Source organism: Microplitis mediator, chromosome 5 (genome assembly GCF_029852145.1).
Source record: "Microplitis mediator isolate UGA2020A chromosome 5, iyMicMedi2.1, whole genome shotgun sequence".
Classification (NCBI taxonomy): domain Eukaryota; kingdom Metazoa; phylum Arthropoda; class Insecta; order Hymenoptera; family Braconidae; genus Microplitis; species Microplitis mediator.
In genome coordinates, this window is record NC_079973.1 from 1,014,030 (window position 1) to 1,030,157 (window position 16,128).

At 31.6% G+C, this 16,128-nt stretch overlaps 2 protein-coding genes across 2 annotated transcripts; both read right to left on the reverse strand.

Annotated features, from left to right (window-relative positions):
• Positions 1–335: 335 nt before the first annotated feature.
• Positions 336–2,546, reverse strand: LOC130668697 (uncharacterized). The gene is made up of 5 exons (XM_057471091.1): positions 2,286–2,546; positions 1,199–1,359; positions 747–899; positions 499–639; positions 336–417 (listed from the first exon to the last, which is right to left on the reverse strand). Exons 2-5 carry the CDS (start codon positions 1,321–1,323, stop codon positions 345–347), a joined length of 492 nt encoding a protein of 163 aa, XP_057327074.1. The 5' UTR covers positions 1,324–1,359; positions 2,286–2,546; the 3' UTR covers positions 336–344.
• A 4,350-nt stretch (positions 2,547–6,896) lies between these two features.
• On the reverse strand, positions 6,897–15,465 carry LOC130668010 (uncharacterized). The gene is made up of 14 exons (XM_057469981.1): positions 14,179–15,465; positions 13,893–14,101; positions 12,819–12,876; positions 12,194–12,369; positions 11,980–12,128; positions 11,718–11,885; positions 10,439–10,585; positions 10,206–10,362; positions 10,057–10,114; positions 9,803–9,978; positions 9,189–9,349; positions 7,524–7,694; positions 7,243–7,380; positions 6,897–7,161 (listed from the first exon to the last, which is right to left on the reverse strand). The coding sequence occupies exons 1-14, from the start codon at positions 14,180–14,182 to the stop codon at positions 7,092–7,094; spliced, it is 1,842 nt and encodes a 613-aa protein (XP_057325964.1). The 5' UTR covers positions 14,183–15,465; the 3' UTR covers positions 6,897–7,091.
• Positions 15,466–16,128: the final 663 nt, after the last annotated feature.

Consider the following 16,128-nt stretch of genomic DNA (forward strand, 5'->3'; position numbering starts at 1 on the left):
GCCAATACTTAGATGCAGTCTTGGCACAACACTGTCACTCAAGCTTGGCTTGGTGTTATCATTTCGATGCTTAGACAGACTTGGGCCAAGCTTGGATTTCAAGCTTTCCCCAGAGTTAATAAGTCTTGCGCCAAGCTTCGGCCAAGCTTGGGCCTATTGTTTCTTCCTATAAGGGCGGGTCTCAAAAAATAATCATTTAAATTCTTCATAGTCTTTTATTGTGATATCTATCAGTTAATGAATTCATTTAAAAAATAATAAACTTTTAACAAATATGTACATTATATTATTATTAATTTAAAAAGTATGTATTGCATGATGTAAAGAAACATTGAGTTGTAGGACTACTGATAATCGTTGTCTCCTTCACCATCTGGCTTGAAAGCTGGCATTTTATAACATAAATATTCAGCCGTGCTGTAAATAAGATTAAAGATTAATTAGTTAATCATATTTAATAAATGCCAAATAGTGTTATATATTAAATTTAAGTAGTACCTGGGTAGAGACTGAAATGCTGATTGTGAACAATTTGACCACGACCGAGGATTTATCGCGGTCACGCAAGTTTCAATTTTACCATAATCCATTATATGGCCTAATCCGCAGTTGAGTACATTATCTTCATTAATATGGAATCTGCAACACGTTCATCACATATTAATTATATATTACTTTCGAAGAATAGTTGAATTGATGTATACTATTCAGTAGACATATTTATTTTTATTGTTATTACTCATTACCTGTCGGCGATCATTTGAGTAACATGCAAGCTAAAGAATGGGTCATATTGAATGAGTCCGCCAGATGACTTTACTAACGTAGAAGTAGAATTGCAGTCATATTCTAGAACTGGGCCAATATCTGATTCATTTTCTTCATCGCACGTAAATCGGCTGATAAAAGGAAAAAATTGGACAAGTATAAGACGGAGATTTAAATGATCGATTAGAAAATGCAGGATTGGGATCATTGTAGATTTTAATTATTCTTTGCTGGGCAAAATGTTATTTTTGATTCATTTGAAAATTTACGGTAATGATTAAAATATTTCATAATTAGTTTTTATCACGAACTATAAAATGATAATTTTTTCCCAGTGTATTGGGAATAACAAAATATTTAGAGATAGTAAATATGATTTATTTACAGGCTAAAAATAAAAAATATAACCAATATTTATATTAATAATAACCTGGTCACGAAGAGATAAAAGTCGTATGAGAGATCTTCAAATCGGTCTTTATTTTCTAGTAACCAATCCCTCAGGTAGTGTAAGCTCCTATTGGAATGATAACAGGGTTCTTCCCATAGAGGCATTTTCTGTGTTTCCGGTAAGTCGAAAATATCGGAACGCTAAAAATAACAAAAATATTATTTGGTAAATGGGCTAACAGTGGAAAATATTGACCGAGCTTCATTTAATCTCGAAGTATCTAAAAACCCTTACAAGTTGAAAAATGAATAAATTTAATTGATAAAAATTAAAAAACTTTTAACTGCATACTTTTCATTTATCAAATTTACCAATTTATCACTTTTTTAGGGCATTTTAATACTCAGACATTAAATAGAGCCCGATTAATAATCGTCTGTTATGCTTATATCGAATTAATATCATTGAATATCCGGCGTAATTTAAAAATGGGTGTAAGTTTTTTCTTTTTTACTAATGCAGGATAAGTTTTTTCGTCGAAAAATTTTGTCTGTTCTAAATCAATTAATAATATTTATATGTGAAAACTAATCGAGGTTGGCCCGCACTATTCGTTATTTAGACTATTTTCGGACTTGTCATCAATAATTTTTAGTCTGGTTTCGGTTGCCTCTAAATCACAATCCAATTTTTTTTTCGTAATATATTGCTTTCTTTTTTTTTTAATCCAGATCAAAATTATACTTTTACTGTCTATTATTTTTATTAGTCTGTTTTCGCTCGTCTTTGGATCAAAAACAGTAGAGAATTTTTATAGAAATGTAAGGACAGACTAATTAATCAAAACACAATCTAGTTAGACTAAGATCAGATCGAAATTTTCGACCCGAGCTATCTAAGTGCTAAATAATATTGACCGCAAAATTTACCGCAGCTCCGCAGTGTTGTCGATTGCTCAGTAGAGCAAGTGAACGCACTCACTTACGCACTTGTTGCACAATATACTATAAACTTGATATATTTTATTTAAAATAAGATGTAGATGGGACACTTGTAGTAATGATAAAATTTACGTAAACCGGATATTTAATAATAATATTGGACTAATAAATAGAATATTTTATACTTGTGGAATAGCTATTCCGGAAATACGCAGTTTTATCTTAACATGTTGTAACTCATTTAAATTTGCTGCCGCTATATCTAGTTTTTTTAGTATGGAATCAGAGAGAATATTTGAGTCCTTATTTATTTCATTTAATCTCCAGTCATAAATTAATAATATATTTACGACATATGTATCTAGAATAAAAAAACATTTTAATCATAATTATTAATTTATTTCTGCCGGTTAATTTAATTGTTTTTTCTATTACTTACTACTGAGATCGATATCTGAATTTTTGTAATAATTATAGGCCGGTGTTGCCTGAAATTTCTGAAAAAGTATAATTACTTTTATAATTGACGTCATAGTGATATTGATAAGATAACATATAATCAAAAATAAGTTCATTTTAGTGACTCACGTTCAAATCAGATTCAACTCTCACGTAATTATCGTGTGGAAAATCAATTTTATAAACGTAAGTATTTGGACCCAGTATCAAATTTTTATATCCTGATTCTTGATTTTCCCTGACATCATAAGCTGCTGGCATTTTATAGCGTTCAAAATTTTTATTGCTACAATACAAGTTCTATTGTCAGATAATATTTTATTTAAAAAATTGTGGAGAATGAAATGTAATAATTACTCGATGATTTTCGCGAAATCGGCTTTTGAACATTCAGACCAACTACGGATGACGTTTACTGGATGACGTTTATCATCTTTAAGATCCATATAGTGTTGACTGGGAACGTCGGGATCACTTGCGCATCCATTAGAGGCGTCATTTCTAACACCAAATCTATAACAGTCGTTAGAAATATATTTATATATTTTTGAAAAGTAAACTCTCTATACTTTAAATTTAAACATGTATATTTCTCTACGAGCTCCAGAGAAAAGATTGATCTAGTGTACACAGAAAAAACAGATATCTTGAGTCAAGAAAATATTTTTGAAGACAAACGTTTTCGGGAGCCAAGTCAAGATTTTTTTGAGCCAAGAGAATTCGTCTTGGTTGGAAAAGATTTCTACTTTATCTGAGAAAATTTAGGTCTCCAAAAAAATTTTCTTGGATCAAGAATATTTACCTTCAGTCGAGAATTTTTTTTTTTTTGTGTGTAGAACCAAAGATTTAAAATAAAAAATTAGTTTTTGTTGATTTTTAGTCTACGCAGAGTTTTTAGTAAAAATTACCCAAAAAATATGATACTGTGAGAACATGTGGTAAATATATAAATATCTCTCATGCACATTGTAAAATATACTACTCGATAGAATGAAGAAGAAATGAAGTGCAAATTTTATTAACAGCATAGTAAAAATTTAGATACTGGCTAGATGTCCTTACAGTACCAAGCTTACGGGTAATTTTTACTTAAAAATGATCTGCGTGTAGCGTTACCATGATGCCAAAACATCCTTAGAAAACCTTAAGTACTTAAGTGAAATTTCGTGTCAAAGTTTTGGAGCTAGACAACTGGGTTTGCCTAATAGATCAACCTTCCTCCAAGTTTTTTTTTAGATTTTCCAAGAAAGACTTTAGCAAGACGTATGTAATTTTTCTTACTTTTCAGCGATCATCTGTATAATATTCAATGCAGCATTGTCATCGTTAAAATACAGGAGTCCACCCGATGGACGACCTGAATCATCTGTGTTTGTACAATCTAAATTTTTTGGGAGATAATACGAGCGCCTTTCCAATTCTCCACCATTTTCAGTACATAAATTTTTACTAATAGACAAAACAAATAATCGTATGTTAATAAGTATAAATGGTTTTACGACGCCAAAATGACAATAATCGTTAATTAGACTTACTTTGGTGCAAAAACGAACATGTCATAGTTAATCTCGCCAAATGTTGCAGATTCATTAAACAACCAATCACTCATACTATTAGATGTTGAATAAATATCATAACACTCATAATACCAAATCGGTGTTTCCTCCCTGAATCTTAAACCCGAAGTATTTATTTGCTTAATGTAAAAATATTATTTATTAATTAACATCAAGTTTATTCTATCGTGTATATTATTCTTTTTTACCTTCAATTTAACAACTCCGGAAATATGTAACTTTATTTTAGGATTACTTAATTCATTTAGCGCTTTAGCCGCGGAATCGAAAATCTGTAAGATTCTATTGGTATGACGGGTTTCGTTGATGTATGGATTTTTTTCTTCGAAGTTGTCAAGCATCAGTAGTATGTTTAAAACGAATGTATCTGCAGGAAAAAAAATATAATGATTTATTCTTCTGTTAGATTATTAATTTGCTTTCAATTTTTCCTAGGGTACTTACTACTGCGGTCGTTGTCAGGATTGTTGTAATGTTTATAAGTCTTAGTTGCTCTGAATACCTGATTAAATGTCATAACATTATAATTATTATTCAAAAATCTATTAATTATGATGTATAATTAAGAATATAACGGTTTTTATATCGGCTTACATCGAATTCTTCCGATATTTTTACTGAATTTTCATCGATAGGTTCTACATAAAGAACGGGAGTATTTGGACTTATCATCAAATCTTCAAATGGATTATCGTAATGCGCATAGAAATCATCAGCATTTTTGGTGCCGTTGACTAGAAAAGAAATATCGTCGTATCCTGAACCCGATAAATCATCGACGTTTGTCACAAGATTTATTATCGCAATTATTATTAATTTAATTGTCAAATTATTTACACTGGAAGCTATAATACGAAGAGAAAAAAATATTTATTTCGTAGTCAAATTTTGTTAAATATATAATAAATAAATATTATTTTCTTACCCATTTCATAAAATGACGTTATGTAATTTAATAATGTACAATTTGAATGTATGTCACTTTTACTGAAGTAGTTATCTGGGGAATCGAATTGATACTGCCGACTTTAAGTGATCGCTGAGACCCAAAAATATCATAGTAAATGAGTTCATAAATTATTAATAGAGTGATTAATAAAGCTCTTACGTAGATATGATAGTACATGCGTATAGAAAGTAATTACCTCGACATTGACGCACAAGATAATATCTTCTCGAAATTTAACAAATACCTATAATTATCTCTACACTGTAATAGTATATTTTACACCTAGGGCAGTAAAGTAAAAAATCTCTCAGATCTCATGTAATTGGGGCGAAGCCGAGGTCAACAAACTTGTGATCCGAGACATTCTTACCTTACTGCCTTAGGTGTGTAAAATACTTTAGTCAAGTTTACAAGCTGGAAAAAAAATGTTAACTGTTACCATCTTGCAATAGGGGATGATTACCATCTGCATGTGATAATTATTGCCATGCTTTTATGTTAACTATTTGTTTCTCTTATAGTAATGAGTACTATTGTCAATAGTAATAGTCACGATCTAGATAGTAATGTTTCTTATGCCTGAAAAATTTTCAAATTTTGCCTACTGACATGGTAATGATTACCCAGACAGCATTCAAGTCAGAATGACTGCTTTACGAAGTATTTTTGAAGGAGTCTTCAAGAAGTCATATAATGACTTCTTAAAGGTGTCATTTTTAAGAACTCTTAATTAAGAGTTCTTGAAGACTCCATAAATAAGACGTCAGTTTAGTGACGTCTTAATGTATTCTTTTTTTAACTTTTTTGAAGTCAAAATGAAGTCAAAATTAGGAACTCCTTAAGACGTCATGGTAAGTTCATTCTGAAGTCTTATTTGCGGAGTCAAAAAAAAATAACTCTTTGAGAACTCTTTTTAAAGACGTCTTACTGAGTTCGTTAGGTGGCGCATTCGACATCTTAAGAACTTCTTAAAGACTTCTTTAACATGTTTTTAAGACGTCCAAATCATAAATAGGAACTCATTCAGAACTCATCAAGACGTCATGTTGCTATCTGGGTATCATCTCGGACAAGAATGCTTACCATCTCCGATAGGAAAAGTTAACATAAAAGAATGAGAATCAATACAATGGAAAGATGGGAATGGTTACTTTGTTAAGATGGCAAGTATTACCACTTTTTCTTCAGCGTTTAGCCCAATATCTATATTAACATTCCCCGAGCTGCTCTTAATTTTGATTCGGCTTGAATAATTAGAGCGCCTAAAGGCTCGAAAAGTAGAAAATTCATCAGGGACTGAACAAGTGGATAACAATTTGTTCGAAACTGAAAAATAACCAAAGAAGGAAACTCTTTTTTAGGGTATGAGGAGAAGTTGTGTCTCATCACTTAAACATGAGCGACCTGTTGACCACCGCAGGAAGACTGGTACTACGGGGTCTTTTCCCAGCCCAGGTATGGACTCGTGGTGGCTGTGGTTCGATACCATACGCAATGAGGATTTTTTATTATACTTCCGGTTAACGTCCACCTTAGAATCACTCGATTATAATTTTCGGCTAAGAGGTCGTCCGGGTCGGAGATGGGATGACCTCGCAGCGCGTTTATGCCCAAAAAGGCGCGGAAACGGCCTCCCGTAAAACGGAGGTTGACTTCGGTCTCGTTACATTCATTAATTAATTAGTATCTATATTAACTAAATTTTACTAAACATAGATATACAAATACATGGAGGGATCGGGTACTAGGTATTTTACCTTAAAATTAAAAATAAACTGTGAGTTTAACTTTAGTTTAATGTAAAATAAAATTAATATGCTGTAATTTTTTTTTTTTAAATAAATTATTGGCCATTTATTAAGTTTCAATGACCCACCTTGCAAATTAACTATTTACAAAAAAAATGTTTGTTAAGGTACAGAACTAATCCTAACAACATTAGATAAAAAAAGACATGTCTAATTATATTTTTTTGACGAAATCAAATTTTGCGAGTCGCAGGACTACTAATAATCGTCGTCTTCTTCGGCAACTGGCTTAAAAGCTGGCATTTTGTAACACGAATATTCAGGTTTACTGTAAATGAATTTAAAGTTTAATTATTTAATAATATTTAGTAAAAACCATATTGGGTTACATATGAAATTTGAGTGTTACCTGCGTATTTGCTGAGTTGATAGATTTTCACAATATTCCCAATCCCGTGGACGTGACGATGCCACACAAGTTAGTCTCTTCCAAACTTTTATTGGATGCCACCCGTTCTTCCATGAGCATTTGCTCCTAACATTGAATCTGCAACACGTTCATCACATATATTATAATGTTAGTAATAAAATGGATATTATTACATATAATTATTTCATAGTTTTTTTCTTTATTATTTTCAAAGCAAATTTGTTCAGTAGACATTTATTTTTATTGTTATTACTTATTACCTGTCAGCGAATATTTGTGTAACATGTTTGAGAAAGAAGGGGTCATATGGTACGATGCCGCCAGATGACTTAACTAGCGAACGAGCAGCATTGCAATCATATGTCAAGATTGGGCCAATATCTGGTTCATCGAATGATTTGATTTCATTTTCGTCACCGCAAGATGATCGGCTGAAAAAAGTAAAAAAATGTGATGATTCAAATATTTCATGATAAGTTCTTATTAGAAACTACGCTGTAAAAAGAGCGGTGTTAAAAATGGACTCATTTTAACTCCGTTCGGTGTTAAAATAAAATTACACCGGTGTAGGAGGAGTAATTCACCGGTGTTAAAAATACCGGTGTTAAATCAGGGTAACCGGTGTAAAAGCGGAGTAAAATCGGTGTAAAAGCGGGGTAACCGGTGTAAAAACGGAGTAATATCGGTGTAAAAGCGGGGTAACCGGTGTAAAAGCGGACTAATACCGGTGTAAAAGCGGGTAACCGGTGTAAAAGCGGGGTAACCGGTGTAAAAACGGAGTAATACCGGTGTAAAAGCGGGGTAACCGGTGTAAAAGCGGAGTAATACCGGTGTAAAAGCGGGGTAACCGGTGTAAAAGCGGAGTAAAATCGGTGTTAAATCAGGGTAACCGGTGTAAAAGCGGAGTAAAATCGGTGTAAAAGCGGGGTAACCGGTGTAAAAGCGGGGTAACCAGTGTAAAAGCGGAGTAAAATCGGTGTTAAATCAGGGTAACCGGTGTAAAAGCGGAGTAAAATCGGTGTAAAAGCGGGGTAACCGGTGTAAAAACGGAGTAATATCGGTGTAAAAGCGGGATAAATTGCGTCCGCTTGGAGTATTAACTTTAAAGATTATAAAACACAAAAAATGTCAGTTCTTTATGAAAATTAATAAAAAATATCATTTATTAACAAGTATAGTGATCGAGTAAGTAAAAATATTCACAAAGTAAAATATTTTGACACCGGTAAAGAATATCTACACCGGCGCCGGCGTTATTTTAACACCGGTCTAGAATATTTACACCGGTGGCGGCGTTATTTTAACACCGGTACAGAATATTTACACCGGTGGCGGCGTTATTTTAACACCGGTACAGAATATTTACACCGGTGGCGGCGTTATTTTCACACCGCTTTCGGGGGTAAATTTAACACCGATAATTTTAACATCTACACCGATTGGACTTACCCCGGTGATTTTTTACAGTGTATGAAATGATAATTTTTACTCCGTGTATTGGAAATAATAAAATAATTAGAGATAGTAAATATGATTTTACAGGCTTAAAATAAAAAATATAACTAGTCCCTGATTAAACAACTGAATTCGACCGAATTAAAAATTTTAATTCTGTTATATTCTGTCGAATTATGCAAAACAGAATTCAACTGAATCGAAAATTTGAATTTGAATTAAACAGAATAAAACCGATTTAAAAATTTCAAATTCGTTTTAATTCAGTTTAATTCGGAATCAAAACCAGAAATTGGAGAATTATTTTCGAATTAATCAGAATTAAACCGAATAGAATTATGTAAATTCGTTTTAATTTGGACGTATCGAATTAACAGAATTTATTTGAATTAAATAGAATTAAAAATTTAATTCTGTTTAATTCGATCGAATTCAGTTGTTTAATCAGGGGTATTGATAATAATAATAACCTGGTCACGAAGAGAAAAAAGTCGAATGAGGGATTTTCAAATTGCTCTTTATTTTCTTGCAACCATTCACTCAGGTAGTGTAAGGTCCTATTGGAATGATAACAGGGTTGGTCCCATAGAGGCACTTTCTGTGTTGTCGGTAGGTCGAAAATATCGGAACGCTAAAAATAACAAAAATATAATTTAGTAAAGAGGCTATCAGTGGGAAATATTGACCGGGCTCCATTTTATCTCGGGGTATCTAAATACCCTAGAAATTAAAAAATTGGTAAATTTAGTTGATAAAAAATTAAAAACTTGTAACTGCATACTTCTCGTGGATAAAATTAAAAAATTTTTTATGGTATTTAGATACACGATTATTGAATGGAGCTCGATGAATATTTGCCGCGGTTACGTTAATATTAAATTGAACAAAAGTAAATATCCGGTTTAATTTAAAAATGGATAAAAATTATTTGTTTTTTTTAACCAATCCGTGATAAGACTTATCTTACACTGAAAAAAATATTTTGTCACAAATTTCATTGAAAAATTACTTGAAGTAATGATAAAATTTACGGAAACCGGATATTTAATAATGATATTGGACTGATAAATAGAATATTTTATACTTGTGGAATAGCTATTCCGGAAATTCGCAGTTTTATTTTAATATGTTGTAACTTATTTAAATTTTCAGAGGCTATATTTAGTTTCTTTAGTATGGAATCAAGGAGATGAGTCCTGTCGGAATTTATTTCATTTAAGCTCCAGTCATAAATTAATAATATATTTACAACATATGTATCTAGAATAAAAAAACATTTTAATCATAATTATTAATTTATTTCTGCCGGTTAATTTAATTGTTTTTTCTATTACTTACTACTGAGATCGATATCTGAATTTCTGTAATAATTATAGGCCGGCGTTGCCTGAAATTTCTGAAAAAGTATAATTACTTTTATAATTGACGTCATAGTGATATTGATAAGATAACATATAATCAAAAATAAGTTCATTTTAGTGACTCACGTTCAAATCAGATTCAACTCTCACATAATTATCGCGTGGAAAATCAATTTTATAAACGTAAGTATTTGGACCCAGTATCAAATTTTCGTAGCCTGATTCATGATATTCCCCGAGATCATTAGCTGCTGGCATTTTATAGCATTCATATTTTGATTTGCTATAATAATAGTTTTATTATTAGAAACTATCTAACATTAAAAATTATGTTGTAGAGTATGAAACATGATAATCACCCGATTATTTTTGGAAATTCTTCTTTGTAACATCCAGACCACCAACCCGTAGGATCAGATTCAAAGGTAGGATTCATTTTCGAAGCTTTTGTGCTAAGAGAGACATGAAACATACTTGGAATACCGGAAGTACAACTGACACCAAATCTGTAACAGTCGTTAGATATATAAGTATATGTATTTTCCAAAATTGAATTCTCTGAGTTTTCCAAGCTTTTCACTTGAATAGTATAAAAATTTACTGACTATATATCCCTAGCAGACCTGAGTTACCGTAAATTCACGGTATTTTTACCGTAAATCTACCGTAGAATACCGTAAAATTCGAGTAGATTTACCGCAAATTACGGTAAATCCGCCGTAAATTACGGTAAACCCATCGTAAATTGCGGTAAATCCACCGTAATTTACGGTAAATCGGTACTTTACGGTGGATTACCGTAAATTACGGCGGGTATACCGTAAATTTACCGTCGAATACGATAAATCTACCGTAAAAAAATTCGGGTGGATTACCGAATTACCGTAATTTACGGTGGATTACCGTATTTCCGTATTTTACGGTAGATCCACCGTAAATTACGGTAAAATTACCGTAAATTACGGTAAAACTACCGCAAATTACGGTAAATCCACCGTAATTTACGGTAAATCGGTATTTTACGGTGGATTACCGTAATTTACGGTGGGTTTACCGTAATTTACCGTAATTTGGGTCCGTTAGGGATGTTGATATTTATTTATTCGTATAGAAAATGACTGAGAAAAATAGTCCAAGGTCGGTTAATAAATAATCAGTTCGATGAATGTATTTTCAAAAGTATTCCACTCTAAAACCAAGTGTGTTGTCGAAATTAACACACTTGCCAAATAACATTGAAACGCCATAAGTGAACTATAGATATTTAATACACCGTGAAATGGGTTTTAAGTGACTACAAAATACTATATTTTTTCTTATGGCCTTAAACATAGAACCCATTTAACGTGTCTTAAAATAATACACTTGTAAGACACTTGGTTTTTGTCTGAGCGACCTTTAAATATCAATCTTTTTACTTTAAATTTGAGTATATTCCTCAACGAGCTTCGTAGAAAAGATTGGAAAAGATTAAACTAGTCGAGAATAAAAAATTTTGAAAAAAAAAAAAATTGCTTTTCTTTGATTTAAAGTCTAAAAATTTTGCAGCGACCTCAGCGTGGGCTAGTCTTCTAGGTCAACCTTTTTCCAACATTTTCGTTTAGCTTTTGGTAGCAAGACGTAAATAATTTTTCTCACGTTTCAGCGATCATTTCTGTAATCTTCACTTTCCTAATCGCATGGCCAAAATAAAAGAGTCCACCTCGTCGAAGAGCCGTTTCACCTGTGCTTATACAATTCATATCTTTCGGGACATAATGCGAAGGCCAGCTGAAGTATTCATTACTCTCAGGACATATACGTTCACTAATAGACAAAAAAAAATGATCGTATGTTGATAATACGTATAAAAGGTTTTACGACTACCAAATAAATGACAATAATAGTTAATTAAACTTACTTTGTTGCAAAAATAAACTTGTTATAGCCAGCATCAATAAATGGCATAGAATCAAACAACCATGTACCCACCTTTTCGTGTATTGAATACTTATTATAGCAGTTAATCGAATTGAAAGTACTTATTGGTAAATTCAAAAAATCTTTGTCCTTAATGAAAACATATTATTAATTAATTAATACAAAGTCTAATCTCGTAAATGATTTTTTTTTACCTTTATTTTAGCAACTCCGGAAACATGTACTTTTATTTTAGGATTATTTAGTTCCCCGAGTTTTTTAGCCGCGTAATCCAAATCCAGTAAGATTTTATTGGTATAACGGGTTTCGTTGATCTGTGAATTTCCTTCGAAATAGTCCAAAATTAGTAGTATATTCACAACGTATGTGTCTGCAATGGAACAAAAAACATGTGATGATTTAATTTTTTGATGGGTTATTAGCTTTATCATTAATTCTGCCTTTTCATGATTACGAAATATTCTTTTATGAACATATTTGAAAATAGAAGGTTATATTTAATTAGTGTATTATTTTATGAAGCTTTATATCTTGATATTTCAAGGCTTTTTTCTGATAAATTATTATTAAAAAATGAAATACGTAAATTAAGACATGATAAAATTAAAGCTAACTCTTTATGGGTGCCAATTAGCCAGCCCGAGTCAAAAAACAAATTCGGGTTTAAGTCTCAAAGTTTTAATGAGGTTTTTGAGGATCAATTTATAATTTTAAGACTGACTTTGAAAGGGTATCCTAGAGTCAGTATATATTTATGTAACTCATGTATTACTTAAATAAATAAATAATTTGTTTTACATTTTTTCCAAGAGTACTTACTACTGCGGTCGTTATCAGGATTGTTGTAATGTTTATAAGCTCGAGTTTCTCTGAATACCTGATTAAATGTCATAATAATATAATTATTATATAAAATTATATTACACGGAGAGAAAATTATGGCAGCGGTTCCCATAATTTTGTGAAATTTTTTCCTATACCATCATAGGAATTACGACCATAAATTATGGGAGCGGTCCCTATAATTATAGGAATGTTTCCCATAATTATAGGAATAGTTCCTATAATTATGGGAATGATACCCATAACACTATAGGAATGGTTCCTATAATTATAGGAATGGTTCCTATAATTATAGGAATGGTTCCTATAATTTATAGGAATACTTTCTATAATATTATAGGAACCATTCCCATAATATTATGGGAATGGTTCCTATAATAGTATGGGAACTATTCCCATAATATTATAGGAACCATTCCCATAATGCAATTGGAATGGTTCGTATACCATTATGGGAATCATTCCCATAATATTATGGGAATAGTTCCCATACTATTATAAGAACCATTCCTATAATATTATGGGAATGGTTCCCATATTATCATGAAAAAATTAATTTAAAGAAGTGCAGTAATCACTTCTACAATACACAGAAATATTATTAAACATAAAAACAAAAATTCAAACATTGAAAAAAAAAATCGTATTTGGCAAAAAAACATTAAAATTTTTAACAAGAATTTTTTGTCAGCACAAAACATTCAAGAAAATTCAAATTTTGGGAAATTTCTACACTATTGCGCAAAAAAAAAATTTTATGATATTATAGGGATGGTTCCCATAACATTATGGGAATAGTTCCCATAATATCCTAGGAATAGTTCCTATACCAATATGGGAACCATTCCCATAATGGTATGGGAACTATTCTCATACTATTATGGGGATGGTTCCCATCATATATAGGAACCATCCCTATAGTAGTATAGGTACTATTCCCATACCATTATGGGAACCAATCCTATAATGCATAGTAAAACTTCCTATAATTTTCTTTCCGTGTAATTATAACGTATAATTAAAATGATGTACTTGTTTTTATCCACTTACATTGAATTCTTTCTTCAAAACGAACCATTTTTCTTTGTCAGATCTTACAGTATAAACCGGAGTATTTGGACTTATCATCACATTTTCAAATGAACCATCAAAATCCGCATCTGCGGTGTTCTTTAAATCAAATAAAATATCGGCGTTCGTGGCGGCATTTATTATCAAGATTATTATTAATTTAGCCGTTAAAAAATTTATAACGGGAGCTATAATATGAAGAGAAAAAATACATTTCGTAGTTAAATTTTTTGAAAGTTATAGCAATTAAATAAAATTTTCTTACCCATTTCATAAAATGATTTTATGTAATTCAATAATACACTATTTGAATGTATGACACTTTTACTGAAGTGATTATCTGGAGAATTGAATCGATACTGCCGACTTTATAGGACTGCTGAGACCCAAATATACCAGAGTACGTCAGGGCATAAATTAACTCCAACATTGTTAATAGTGACTAATAAAGCTCTTACGTAGATATGACGTATGTGCGTATATTAGATATTCATTATCTTTTTATAGAAGCCCGAATTCTATTTAAAATTACCTCGACAGTTAATTATCTACAACTATTTTATTTAAAAAGATAACAAAGTTCAACTTTGACGATACGACGTTATAACGGAATTATTTATATCGCTTACAGCATAAAAAAATCTGCAGATTTTGCCCATGCGGTCGGCCCGCGGGCCAGTTCCAAAAATTGCCGCTGTTTTCGATCTCAAGGAGCTCAAAAATATTTTACATGCAATTGTCGGTAAAATATCCAAGAAAAATATTAAAAACTCCAGCGTCAAAAAAAAAATTATAGTTTAGTCCTCAAAAGCCTCCGTTCCTTTGATGTTTTATTTGCCGCCCAGAAAGTAACTCTACTTTAGTACTCAAAATTCTCAACGAATGAAAAGTTATAGTTCGGACTTTGAAAAATTTAAGATGGAAAAGGGAGGGGATAGAATACGTCGAATGAGACTTTTGAGGTTCAAATGCAGATAAAATTATTCCTGTACGTTTTGAGTATTTTGAGGCTGTAACCAAGATTATGTTATTCCAGTTTAGTCCTCCGAATGGTAAAATGGGTCGTAACTACTACTTTGAGGACTAAACTACGATAACTTTCCATACTGTTGTCAATCTCAAAATTCTAAATTGATCCTCAAAAACCTCATTGAGAACTTTGAGACTCAAATCCGAATTTGTTTTTTGACTCAGGCTGTGTATTTAAAATTTTTTTGTTGATAATATGATTTGAACTAAAGAACGAGTAAGATGGCATTATATGGTGATGGAAACAGACTATAAAGACCAAGAGTTGGCATGATTTTGGAAATATTTTAGTAGACTGTATTGAGATTTATACAGGAAAAATCACCATAAATGTTATTTTTTAAACTTTTTGACGCCGATATCTCTTGAGCTAATCAACCGCTTCTGACGTTCAATGTCGCTATCGTCGCGTTATTGAGATCTAGAGCCGATTCAAATGTAAAATCGATCGGATCTGTCATTTTGAAGGTATTTTGAAAAAACTGATTTTGCCATTTTTTTCTCCAACATATCTCTCGAACGCATCAACCAATTAAGATGGTTGAGGAAGTGGATGTCAAAAATATACTATGTCATCATGCCGGCACTGAAAGTTTAAACTAGTGCCCTGTGTAGAGGGAAGAAATTTTTACTTTTCTCTTATGGGAAGCAAATGATACAAATTTGTAGATGCGTTGTTTTTTTCACAAAACAGAGGCAAAAATTAAAACTTTCATATGCAGATCTGGTTAAAAATAGTATACACATTGCACAGTTCGCATGTTTGTCACCCTGCCCTTCGTCTTGGGTCAGCAATTACACACGTGGGTTAGAATTTCATACTTTCCTCCCTAGGTGTGTACTAGACTAATTGGTTGTCCAGAATATCAAAGGATTGGAAACAAATGGTTATGAATTAGTGTAGAGTATATATATAGGGAAAGGGGGGGCAAAAGGGGGTACCCTCAAAATTTGATAAAAAAAAATTTTTTTTTTGTGGGACAGAGCGGCCCCCCTCCAAAAAGTGATAAAAAAATTTTTTTTTTCGTTTTTTTTTTTTTTTTAAATTGTTTTCATCATTAAGAATGTATTTCTTTCTCTTGACAACTATTTTTGGTTTTATGTTACTCAAAAAAAATTTTTTTAGGTGTAATAAATCTTCACTATCGATTACCTTAATTACTAATTGTCATTTAATAAAAAAAAA